The 13,526-nt window shown below is 42.1% G+C and overlaps 1 protein-coding gene across 1 annotated transcript in view; it reads left to right on the top strand.

The window, feature by feature from the left end:
- Positions 1 to 13,526, top strand: part of LOC122556138 (segment polarity protein dishevelled homolog DVL-3) — a 147,959-nt gene that overhangs the window by 48,730 nt on the left and 85,703 nt on the right. Inside the window, exons 2-3 of the mRNA XM_043702621.2 lie at positions 4,948 to 5,017; positions 7,724 to 7,845. Coding sequence (XP_043558556.2) covers positions 4,948 to 5,017; positions 7,724 to 7,845 — 192 coding nt within the window. The remainder of the gene's footprint in view (positions 1 to 4,947; positions 5,018 to 7,723; positions 7,846 to 13,526) is intronic.

Raw genomic sequence — 13,526 nt, 5'->3', positions numbered from 1 at the left:
TGATAGTGGTCAGGATATGTAGGTTCAGAGTTATGTAGCTGAATGAGTTAAGAGACAAAAAAACCCAAACAGGGTTGAAATTAAGGGAAGTTACTCAGACTGGTGAAAAATGGTGTTCTACAGGGATTCGTGCCACACTGTTCAGATTTTCTGTAAACAATTTGCACCCAGAATTATAAATGTGAATGGTTTGCTGATGATACCAAATTACGAGGTGTAACTAATAATCCCTGATCTTGTTCCAAAATTCCCTAGCTTCTGGGAAGGTCCTAGTGGAATGAAAAACAGCAAATGTCAAATTCTTATTCATGAAAACAGGGAAACAGAAGGAAAAAATTTGTATGCCAGTTAGTCAGATGTCTATCATTGGGAAAATGCTAGAATGCCTAGTAACAGACCGTATCAATGTGGTTTTCTGAAAGTAAAGTTATCTTTGACAAATCTTAGAGGATGGGTCAAGTAGGAGATAGATAAAAGGGAACAAGTTGATGTATTTGGATTTCTGAAAGGTGTGTAGTGAGATGCTATATAAAGATTACTGCACAAGATGAGCATCCATGTTATTGGGATGATCTGTTAACATGAATGGAAATTGGTTAACCTACAGGAAGCAGAGAGTTTGAATAAAAGGGTTTCAGGATGGGAAACTGTAACTAGTGACGTTTCTCAAGGACTAGTGCCTGGGTGAAAGAACAGGAAAATATCATTGCCAAATTAGCTGATGGATAGGGTAGGAAAGAAGGCTATGAAGGTAATGAAAAGAGGCAGCAAACAAAGATTTATCTAATGGGCCCAATGAAAAAACTGTAAGTATATATGACAGCACCTATGGAGAGAGAAACAGCATTTTCTCTTGATGACTTCATGCTAAAAGGCATAACATGTAGATGTTGTCAATCATTCATTAACAAGTATGATGTTCCACCTAGGAAATTCTGTGTCATGGTGGACTCTGTGGGACCTTGTGTGGCTGATGAGCCATTCCTCTGACCGCACATTTGGCAAGTGTTTCTAGGAAGTGCAGTTGGTCCTTGGCCTTGGAATCACTGGCATTCCTTTACCTGGTTCCTTTTCTGTACTTCTGCCTGCTAACACATGACCTCAAAGAATTGTGTCCCTTCATACATCAGCTTTCTCCAAGTTGGTTTCTTCTGAATGAGGCACTCCCATGTATTAATATCTATTATGCATTTCTTCAGGCAAGTCTTCATGGAGTGTTTGAAACACTTTCTCTGTCCTTCTCTCATGTGAGTGTCTTCCTTTGAACTGGGGAAAGATGGTTTGCTTTGGTGGTTAGAACTCTGACATCCTAAGCATATGGCCTACCCAGTGGAGTTGGTTTCAGATGATCACAGCCTTAATGCTGGTGCTCTTCAATATTTCAAAGGCAGTGATGTTTGTATGCCTGTCCTCTCAACTGATATGGAGAATCCATCTTAAACAGCCTGGTTAGTACGTCTGAAAGGACATCTGTATGGTATGCAATCCATGTACTTGAGTCATATAGAAGAGTTGGGAGGATGCCTGCCTAATAACCAAGTATCTTGGTCCCAGCACGATTATTATGGTTTTTGAAGACTCTCACCTGTGGATGGCAAAAGGTAGAGCTCTCAGATTGGATGTGATGCTGAATCTTTGCATCGACGTCGGCCTTAGATGAGAGGTAGCTTCCCATGTATAGGAAATGTTTCATATTTGGGAGGAAATCTCCATTGCTCTTAATGGATGGGTGGGTTGATAAAGGACTTGAGTTTTCTTATGGTTGAGGCTGGTATGCCTCCGTGAAGGTGTTAGGTTATGCTTGATGCTTCTCTTCAGAGAGAAAGGAGATGATGTTGTTATCCACATACTGAAGTTCCACAAACTTTTATCAAGTTCAGAATTTCCACAAACTCATCAAGTTCAATATCATTTTCATCTTGGATTGTGAAAAATTTCCCATCAGTCTGTAGACAATGTCCATATCATTGAGGAGCTTGTTCTTAAAAAGATAAAGAATGATGGTGATGAACCTGGAGAAAAGGATGGAGGTGACGGCACATCTCTGCTGGATTCCTGTGATAGGGTTAGGTTAGACATCAGGGGATTCTGTCGTATTATCTTGGTGAGGACCGTTTCTGACATCTTTGTCATGGAGAAGATGGAGGTTGTTGATGAATTTCTATGTACCTCCGGGTTCTGATATTGAGTTTGATTTTGTCCAGCCCTCAGATAGATGAACCCACTGGATATGGCTTTACCAGCTACGTTGGTGACAGAGCAGACTATATTTAAGGCACCTTTTCTAGCCCCTTCCCTGAGCAGGTTGAGCAGAGTGACATGAAAACTGCCGAAATGCTCTCCTGTTCAGAGCCCAAGAACCAAACAACGAAATCAACTGCTGACGTGTTGGTTAGAAGCTGGGGACTTCCAGATCTCTCAATCCTGTCCCCATCACCTGTTGCCGATCTCCCAGGGCTTGTGTCGTGTGTGGGGGTATTGAATTCCTATCGGTAAATGCCTAGTGTGGGAGGTCTTTTAATATGGAAATGCTTCTTCATTCCTTAAGGAGTAGGTCCTAAACAATAGACATATCCAATTCCACTGATGAGGCAACCTTAACAGCTGGAGGTTAAACTCCCTACTGGTGCAGCCTTCATCCGTTGTCACAACCATTGAGAATATCTTCCACCTCGATTCCCATTGAGGACTTATTTTGGATAGTGAGGACTGCAGATGCTACAGCTCAGAGTCAAAAAGTGTGTCGCTGGAAATGCACAGCCGGCCAGGCAGCATCCGAGGGGCAGGAGAGTCCTGATGAAGAGCTTAAGCTTGAAATGCCGACTCGTCTGCTCCTTGGATGCTGCCTGACCCACTGTGCTTTTTCAGTGCCACACTTTTTGACTCTTATTTTCGATTGTGCCTTATCTGGCTCTTTCCCTGCAATCCTCCCATCGTGGGTGGTTCTGCCAGGATTTGAGAAGTCCTCACGGCATCATACTTGTGAGCAGTGGAACACTCGAGCCTTCTCCCCGCATCAAGGTGGCAATTTATAGAGAGGCATGAATCATGGTGGGTTGATGGTAAAGAAAGAAGCTACTTGGCCCAATGTGTCTCTGTCATCTTGGGTTAAAACAAATAACTTAAAATGCTAATTCTGTTTCTCTCTCCATATATGCTGCCTGATGTGCTAAGTGTTTCTGGTATTGTCTGTTTTAATTTCACATTTCTGCCAATCCCATTGTTTGCCCTGTATAACATGGCATCTCCGCAGATGTAGCACTGTGTGCTTGCTGCTGTTCAACCAGTTATGTTCTAAAACACGGAAGCTAAACTGGTCATACACGGCCATTTGGGTCAGTAGACTGATTGGATTAAAATTCCACTCTGGAGACTCAACCCCGTAATCAAAGAAAGAAAGAAAATAGTCAGCAAATCTTATCTGGATTGTAAAGCTTGAACAAATTAATCTCGGGGCCCTATTGATGAAAATAAAATGTCATTAATTTTGACATTTCTGACTGAAACTGGATAACAGAAGGTTCTGGAGAAATACTTATTGGTGTTTTCAAGATCCTAGGGAAGAAAAGACTTGCATGATCTCAGAAGATTCCAATATGTTTCTCAGCTTGTTGACATGTTTTTTAAGTGTGAGAACAGTTGTCATACAGGAAACATGCAGCTAATCTCCTCACAGCAACCTCTCACAAAGCGGTATTTGAATATCCCTGTGCATGAATCAAAGAAAATTAACATAGAGGTACCAAGTTATTAATAAGAGAGATGGTGTGGCAGTTTTTATTGCAAGGGCGTTGGACTGCACAGGGAAGCAGTCTTGTTGGGAAGCCACATCCTGAGAACTGTGCACAGCTTTGGTTACCTTATTTAAAGAAGAATGTATTTACCTTGGAGAGGGTGCAACCAAAGTTCACTAGAAGGGTCCTAGAATTGCCCTTTGCAGAAAAGTAGGTTACAGTGGGCATTTCTCTCCAAAGTTTAGAAAAATGATGTGATCTTATTGAACTTACTAAATTTTTCTGGCTTGAGAAGGAAGGTGCTGAGAAGCTGTTCCCTGTCTGGGGTGAGGGCAAGAGTAAAACTGGGGATCAGTATCTCAGTTTAATGAATAAGCTAAGCAATTTCTCCATCCAGTGGGTTGTGAATATTTTGGGTTATTCGTCCCATAAGTCTTTGGAGTTGCTATCAATCTGTGCGTTCTAGACTGAGATTGATAGATTTTTGGCCACTAAGGAAATTGAAGAATATGTGGTTGGGCAGGAAGGTAGGGCTGAAATTGATGATCATGCATGATTTTAGTGAATTGCTTTTAGAGGCTAGATGGCCTTCTCCTGGTCTTGTTTCTTATGTTCTTGAACAGTAATGTGACAATAACTAGATGCTATATTTGTTGATTAAGGGATAAACATTGACCAAGGCACCAAGGAAAACCACTATACTCATCTTTAAAATAATGTGCAGCATCTTTTACACTCACGAGAGGGCTGATTGGACCTTGGTTTGCAGTGTCAATGGAAAGACGGTAATGGAAATCCCTCAGCATGGCATCAGAGAGTCAGAGGATGAAATGCTTGAATCCAAAATGGTTTGGGATTTGAATCTACAATGTTCTGATTCATCAGCGAGAGTTCTATGCAATGACCCAAGGCTAACGAGCAATTAGACAGCAGATTGGAGTCACACCCCTCAGTATCATCCCTTAATATGCCATTCTGTGTAGGTGCTGTGAACAAGATCAGGATTTTTCCTGGTTGGGAGTAACGAGAGAGGACAAGTGTACGTATTTGAGATTGGGATCTCCAGGGATGGGAGTTTTTTCATATTCCTGGTCAGCCTCCATGGAAGGGTCTTAAGCTTGATTGCTAAATGCCTCCTTACAATCTTTTGGTTCAGAAATATATGTGGTGGTGGGTGCTTCAGTAAACTAACACCATCTCCATATCCCTGCAGGGTTGTAAAAGAAGAGATATCAGATGACAATGCCAAGTTGCCCTGCTTCAATGGTCGAGTGGTGTCATGGGTGAGTTATTTTTCACTTCAGTTGGCTTGTGATCCCCAAAACAACAGTGTATCTAAAAGGACATGGAATCAGGCAATTTTGCCAACTGGTCCATGCTGGTCTTTATGCTTCAGACGAGTTTCATTGGGAGAGATAATATCTGATGCAATCAGCAAATCTTCTGCTTCCGTTCCCATGCATTTCACCAGTGGGATACAAGTGAAGATGCTTCACTTTGGTTTGAAGTGGGAGAGGAGAGAGAGTGCCCCACCCCCAGACCTACCCAAATCATCAATAGAATCAAGGTAAGTGACCATTCCTTCAAAGAGGCACTCTTATTGTAGTCTGACCTGGAGAGTGTAAACATTGACTAGGTGAGGTGACATGTCTCAGAGCTAGAAAGTGAAGTGGAACAAGTGGTCTGACACATGCTTCCTGACCTCAAGGATCTGTGGCTGAAAATGTGGGGCTAACAAAATAGCCGTCCTGTCGCAACGAAAGCATGAAGAACCCAGTAGACTTCTCCTTGCCAACTCAAGACCTTGATCTTCCAAACTGATGTGGGTTTCATTCTTAAGAAGTGACAAGTTGAGAAATGTATGGCATGCCTCTCTGCTGCCAATGATGGTGAAGCTCCCTAATGGTTGGAGTCATGGCAAGTGCACTGTACAGCCAACACCATTATCTCAGTTTGTGGAGGGAGGTGATGTAATATAACTCTAATCCTTTAGTCTTCCACTGAGGAACATATTGAGCTGGTGTAACTCCTTTCAGTTCATGTCTGGAGTCTTTAGAACAGTGGGGACAGGCCTTACCACTATGTGAGAACCAGCTGTACTCTTTCACAATGGTGCAAGTGAACAGGTAGAAATTCCTGTATTTCCCTAAGGTGGATAAGGGAAGACTTGGTGTGGGGCAGATGGAGCAAGGTTATCCAGCCCTTCATTGGCAGTGGGCATTAAGTCACCCTGTGCTGAAAATGTGTTGCTGGAAAAGCGCAGCAGGTCAGGCAGCATCCAAGGAGCAGGAGAATCGACGTTTCGGGCATGAGCCCTTCTTCAGGAATGAGGAAAGTGTGCCAAGCAGGCTAAGATAAAAGGTAGGGAGGAGGGACTTGGGGGAGGGGCATTGGAAATGCGATAGGTGGAAGGAGGTTAAGGTGAGGGTGATGGGCCAGAGTGGGGGTGGGGGCGGAGAGGTCAGGAAGAAGGTTGCAGGTTAGGAAGGTGGTGCTGAGTTCGAGGGATGGAAGAATTCTGGTTTGATAATGCTGTGTACAGTGACATTTTATGTCATGAACTACGAACTGGATCTGGTCTCCAGCCTTTATACCTAAGACAATTGTGCGAAATTTTTCTTGGCAAAAGGTTGACAGAATCAAGGCAGTTAGCTGGAGTTAAGATACAGATCAGCCATTATTATTGGTTGGTATGGACTTGACAGGCTGAATGGTCTTATGTAAGAATTTATGAATTCTGTCTGCAATCAGGCAACAAAAAAAAGAGTAGTTGTCCCATTTGTGCCTTTGTCATTTTTATGAAGGACTGTGCCATTTATCCTCCAGACTACTTTAATAAAAAATAGCATCTTGCAGGCAGTACACACCGCTACCATTGTGTGTCAGTGCTGGAGGATATTTAATTGCATTAGTGATAATTACTGTAAGAACCTTAACTTGTTATTTTTGTGTTTTTAAAAACTGCGGACTGAAATGAGAAAGAACTGTTTTAAAACCAGTGTATGAAGGGGTAACTGCAGTTTTGGAAAGCAAGTAACCTGACATTCATGGCAAGCATTTTGAATGACTGTTGGAACAAGTAGTAAGCGAAGTCTGATTTGCGGACTATTTGGAGCCGAGAGAGTGTACCGAAGCAGCTTTCGCTGGCAATCATAAATTGTTTGGTTTATAGACGAGTGACCAATTATCAGTGACAGAGATCTTTTTGCCTGCTAACAGATGTGATTGGTTCTCTGGTAACCAAATTGCTTGGAGCTGGGAACAAACTGCAGAGAGAGAGAGAAACGTACAGTTCATCTCCAGCATGGGAGCAGTGTCTCTGATCCCTACAGTCAAAACTCATTACTAACCTGAAGGAACCCACTTTATCCTTCTTGGAAGAGTTGTTATAAGCTTTGAGTTTTAACTGATAAGTCAGGGACTTTGTATAAGTGCACCAGCCGCCTTGTGTCTCTTCCAAACCAATGGAAATGTCAGGAGAAAGGTGTCTGAAACAATCTGCTGTCCAACAGAGTCATAAAGATCATTTAACAACTAAACTTGGGGAAAAGTCTGATGAACTATCTTTCCTATTTTTCCTCTCTACCATTACTGATTCTACCCTAGTTGTGTGCGTGAGGGGGTGGGAGGTGGAGGAGGGAGGATTTCGCAAAGGATTACAGATTGTATTAGTAGATGCCAGCAGTTATACTTGCTTTTCTGCAGCTGGAGTCTAATTACTTGTAATACATAGTTATTGTTGTTGAGTACAGAAACCTGGTCTTTTCTTTCTGTTAGGTAACTGAGTCGGATAAATAGGGAAATTTTGCATACTTTATAAAATCTTTAAACTTTTGTTTCTGTTATTTGTTTCCTTTCCTCCCGAATGCAGCTCAATGTCCACTTTCTCTCTGTGAAGCACTTTAGCTTGATTGCTGTGCAAAAAGAATTGCAATAAAGTGTAAGTTATTGCTGATTGGTTTAATGCCAGTTTTATTCTTGCATTCCAGTTGGTGTCTGCAGAAGGTTCCCACTCAGATACTGGATCCACATGTGCGGACAGCCAGTCAGATCTGCCTCCCCCCATTGAGCGAACGGGAGGCATTGGAGATTCACGGCCACCCTCCTTCCAGTAAGTATACCAGGCGGGTCTGCATTAACAATTAGGACTTCTGCTCTGCTTGCACTTTCCTTCAAAAAGTGATTGGTTGTTGACATTTGATAGAATAAAGTTCCTGTTTGGGGTTCAAAGAGCTGAGTGCCCTCTCAAACCAGCACCCTTTGATTTAAATGCCATCGCCATCACTGAATTTCCTCCCTCTAATTATTTGTCATTTCTTTAAAAAAAAATCTGGTTCACTAGTGCCTTTTTGGAAAGGAAATGTCTGGCCCTTATTTGGTCAATTCTATCTGTGATTCCAAACCCACAATGATGTGGTTGACTCTCAACTTCCCTCTGAAATTACCTAGGAAGCCATTCAGTTCAAGGGTAGTGAGTGATAGGTAACAAATACTGCCCTTGCCATTAATGTCTACACTTATATGCAAGAATAAAATAAACATTTGTTAGCCTTGCTACAATCCAAGTTGATGTTAACACTGGACAAATAAGATCCCAGGTTAAAATTTGGCTTGATGGCATAACATTTTGTTTGTTTTAAGCTATGAAAGTCAGCTACAGAAACCATTTACAACAGTCTGTGAGTGTACTTTTGATATAAAGAATAATGTGTTTTATTAAAAGGAATGCAACCTATAACACGAGACAAAAAAAACGTGCGTTTTCATTACAAACATCAGAAAGGGTTCAAACTTTCATTATTTCTTTTTACCCAGAAATAGGTTTACAATCACCAAAACCCCAGTGAAGATTCACCATTATCTTCTCATTAAGGCTTCTTACGAAGGCTGGCACAGCTACAGCTGTTTCCTTCCTTCAATTTCCTGTGCATTTGGTTGATGCTTTTCTTCAGCTGATGTCTCTCCCTGAAGCACACAAAACAAACTGCAAACTAAAAGTCACTTTTGGGAGAAAACACATCAGTTCCCTAAACTTAGTTTTCAGCAGTGTTGTAGGATTTCTTACTGGAGAGTTCAACCCTGCAGTCTCCACTCCCTGGCTCTGTCTGTCTGTCTCTCACATTCACAGTCTCTCTCTCTTTCTCTCTCTCTCTCTCTCTTCTCTTTCTCTCTCTCTTCTCTTTCTCTCTCTCTTCTCTTTCTCTCTCTCTTCTCTTTCTCTCTCTCATTCTTTCTCTCTCTCATTCTTTCTCTCTCTCATTCTTTCTCTCTCTCATTCTTTCTCTCTCTCTTTCACTCTCTCTCTTTCTCTCTCTCTCTTTCTCTCTCTCTCTTTCTCTCTCTCTCTTTCTCTCTCTCACTCTCTCTCTCTCACTCTCTCTTTCTCTCTCTTTCTCACTCTCTCTTTCTCACTCTCTCTTTCTCACTCTCTCTTTCTCACTCTCTCTTTCTCACTCTCTCTCACACACACACACACACACACCTTCTCTCTCTCTCTCTCTCACACACACACACACATACTGACTTCTGGATTTTTTCAGTCTGTTGTGTCCCTGGATCCCTGTCACTAGGCAACAGCAGTTTTTGTTTAAACATTTTTTAATGAACTAAACTAGCAATCCCACCTCTTTCCTACAAGTGATGTGAAATCTCATGAAAAATAAGTGTATACATACAAGCCTTTAGACTTCTCAGTACCTAGAATAACTCACAAATGAAACAAAACTGTGTTCTCCCTATTCTTAACACAAAAGATAAATTAAATTTAAAGTTACACATTGTTCCTCGCAATGTATTAAATTCCAGGGAGTGCAATCATCACCTGAGAATCGCTTGTAATTTAACCGCAGGGTTCATGTATTATTTGGAGATGTTTGCTCAGTGCTCCTTCCAAGGCCGGTATGTCCTTCCAAAGTATGGAGTCTGATAACACACTGACCATGTGCCTTGAGATATTTTGCTGTGATCAAAACACTATATAAACACAGGTTGTTAGTTCTTACGAGTGTGTTCATTGGGTGTATAAATGATTACCATAGTTCTATTAGGGAGACAGTGGCATGGAAGGAGGTATCCAGACCTTAACATTATTGAACTCGATATTGAGATCTGAAGGCTACAGGGTTCAAAGGTGGAAAATGAGATTTGTTCTTCCCGCTTGCAATGAGCCTTGTTGGAGTACTGCAGCATGGCTGGCGACAGAGATATTGGCCAGGGAACACAGTAGTTTGTTGATGTGGTAGGCAACTAGAAGCTCAGGTTAATGTTTAGGGACAGAACATAGGTGTTCTGAAAGCAGTCGCCCAGTGTCAACAATGTGACTCACTCTTAGCTGCGTCTGGGTAATTACAGATTAGCAATAAATTAGCCTAGCCAGCGACACCCACACGCCGCAAATATTTTTTTTGAAAAGAAGCACATGTCTATTGGCTGTATATATGATTAATCCTGAGAGGTCCTAGAGTAACACTTCCCCTGTCCTTCTAGAGATAAAGCTTGAGTGAAGGAAAGCTTCACTGGCCAGATCGTAATTACCAGGTTAATCCTGCAGGGGGGCTTGAGAGATTTATTATTTAATCACCTAAGAACGAGGCATCACTCATTTCCAGGGTGGTTATCTGAGAGAGGAGTCTAAAATATTTAAACGACTCGACATTGTACTTCCAAAGAAAGTGTAGAAGGAATTGAAAACATGAGAATGTAAACCAAAAGATGAAAACTAAGCTCTTCAAGAGGGAAATCAGAGAATACCATTCACACCATGGGCAGTGGAGATGTGGGCTTTTCTCCTGCAAAACACTTTGTGTTCTGAGTGTCATACAAGGATTTTGTTGGATGGGTTTTTGTTGGGCAAAGTTGCCCAATCGTAAATGAACAATGCAGGTAAAGTGAGTTGAACTAAAAAGTACCTGTGTCATTGATAATACCATCACATTTTCAAAAGAAACTGTAACTCTCACAAGGGATTGGGATAAATAGTTGAAGAGAAAGAAATTACAAGGCTGGAAGGAAAGGACAGAAATGGAGTTAATTAGATAGCTTTATTCAAAGGGCTAGGACAGGCACAATGGGCTGAATGGCTGTCTTCTGTGCTTTAAGACTGTATGACCGTCTTCAAGATTGAAATGCCTTTGCAGCATATTGAGATGTGTAGTTTAAAGTGAACCTCCCAAACCCCTTACATTCCACCCCCAGGCCCATTCCCAGAGCTTGTAGAGTGAAGGTACCAGACAATAGTAGGATGGAATACCCTGATTTGATGGGGTGAAAGGTGAGCGAGCCTGTCTGTGATTGTGGGCATTGGAGATCTCTAGCAGCTTCCCTCAGTTCAATGGCAATGCTGAATAATTTCTTCAAATAGAAACGCAGTGGGAAGAATTGGAAATGCTCCCTTTTGCTCTTGTTTCTTTTCTTTGTGCTGCTATGGTAACCATCACCGCCTTCTTCCACCCCCTCCACCCCCGCCACCACTGCCTCCGCTGTAATTGTCGACTGGGCTCGAGGAATTTGCTGTTCTGCTTGCTGGCCAGTTTATCCCAGTCATTATCGGATTAGAGAGAACGTGGTCCTGCTGCAGAAGATGCATTGTGCCTGAATTCCAAACACGACATTTATCTTATTATGTTACTGGCGGAGCTAACTCTCTCCACTGTGGGGGGATGGTGAGTTTGCAGCTGAACACATGGCTCCTATGTTAGGCACAAAACAAAAGGATGTGGGATATAATTGATAAAATAGAATTGGCCCATAGGGCACCTTGAGCCTGCTCTGCCATTCAGTACCTTGTGGTCCATCTTCTACATCAACTCCACTCTTCTGGCCATCTCTGTGTTTCCTGATTTCATTAATGCTCAAAACTCTATTGATCTCAGACTGGAATGTACCTGGTCTTACATAGGCAGTAGTTAGAATCTAGATCATTTCTTTAACAATTCCTGATGTAAGCGTCACTCAGTATTTGTTGCCCATCTGCAAATGTCCTGGAGAGGGTAGTGTTGAGCTTCTTTTTTGAACCCATGGTAGTCCATTCGGTGTAGGTACAGGTCCAAACAGGTTGGTTAAATAAAAAACAATCCTGGAATGTGGTGCCACAGATTGTGGTGGAGGCAGATTCAGTTGTGGTTTCAAGAGGAAATTGGATCATTACCCAAAGAGGAAAGGTTTGCTGCAAGAATAAGATTGGGCGTTGCACTCATTGAATTGCTGATGCAGAGAACCCATGTGAACACCATGATCTAAAAGGTCTCCTTTTGTGCTATAAATGCTCCATGATTCCATAAAATCAAAGCATTTAAGTCCTGTACAGTAGAGACTTTGAACAAGCCACATCCAACTGAGTGTGTGAAAATGTTCTCGTCCTTGCAGTCTTTTTAAAAATTATTCCCTTGTGGAGTGTGGGCATTGCTGCCTAGGCAGGAATTTATTGCTCATCCCTAACTTACAACAGTGGTGAGCTGTCTTCTTGAACCACTGAAATCTATTTGATGTAGATAGACCCATGATGTGAGGGAAGGAGTTTCAGAACAGCAATATGTTTCCAAGTCAAGATGGTGCGTGGACTGGAGGAGAACTTGTAGGTGGTAGTGTTCCCATACATCTGCTACCCTGTCCTTCTCGATGATACCAATTGTGGGGTTTAAAGGTGCTATCTCAGTAGACTTGGTAAATTTCTGTAATGCACCTTGTAAATGGTGCACACTGCTGCAAATGTGCATCACTGGTGAAGGGACTGAATGTTTGTGAACGTAGTGTAAGTCAAGTGGGCTGCTTTGTTCTGGATAGTGTCAAGCTTCTTGAATGTTGTTGAAACTGCACTCATCCAGGCAAGTGGGGAGTATTCCATCACACTCCTGAGTTGTGTCTTGTAGATGATGGGCAGGCCCTGGGGAGCCAGGAGGTGAGTTACACATTGTAGGATTTCTAGCTCTCGCCTACTCTTGTAGCCATTGTATTTATAGATTACCACAATGCCACCAATTCCTGGAGAGTTGGTAATGTAGCATTAATGTTACTGGAGTAGTAATTAGCAGTTCTCGTTTAATCTTCTGGTGACATGGGTTCAGATCTCACCACAGCAAATGGTGAAATCTGAATTCAATAAAAATCTGCAATAAAATGCTAGCCACTGGCCACTGTGTAATCACTGTTGCAAAAGCCCATCTGTTTTATTAATGTCCTCTAAACAAGGAAATCTGCCATCCATAGCAAGTCTGGCTGGCATGTGACACCAGACCCACAGCAGTATAGCTGACTCTTAACTGCCCTCTGGGCAAATTGTGAGGTGAATTAATGTGGGCCTAGACAGCAACATGCACATCACACAATGGATTTTTGATTAAGTAGCTAGATATGTTCAGCTTCTGTTCAATGGTACACCCCAAGATGTTAGTGGTACGGAATGTATTGATTGAATGTCAGAGTATGAAGTTAGGTTCTCCCCTGTTGGAGATGGTCATTGCTTAGCACTTTTGTGGCACAACTATTACTTGTCAGTTGTCAGCCGAAGCCTGGATATTGTGCTGGTTTTGCTGCATTTTGACATGGACTGCTTCATTGTACAATCATCAGTGAACATCATCACTTCTGACCTTATGATAGAAGGAAGGTCATTGATGAAGCAGCTGAAGATGTTGGGCCTACGTCACTACCGTAACGAACTCCTAGAACATAGAACATAGAAAAGTACAGTGCAGAACAGGCCTTTAGGCCTATGATTTTGTGCTGAAAATTAATTCTAATGTAAAATATAATAACTTAACCTATGCACCCCTCAACTCAATGCTATCCATGTGC

This window comes from Chiloscyllium plagiosum, unplaced genomic scaffold (assembly GCF_037043375.1).
Source record: "Chiloscyllium plagiosum isolate Xiang-an unplaced genomic scaffold, Cpla_swu_hap1 HiC_scaffold_13, whole genome shotgun sequence".
Classification (NCBI taxonomy): domain Eukaryota; kingdom Metazoa; phylum Chordata; class Chondrichthyes; order Orectolobiformes; family Hemiscylliidae; genus Chiloscyllium; species Chiloscyllium plagiosum.
The sequence above is the reverse complement of the archived record's forward strand: the minus strand, read 5'-3'. Positions and strand labels throughout refer to the sequence as shown.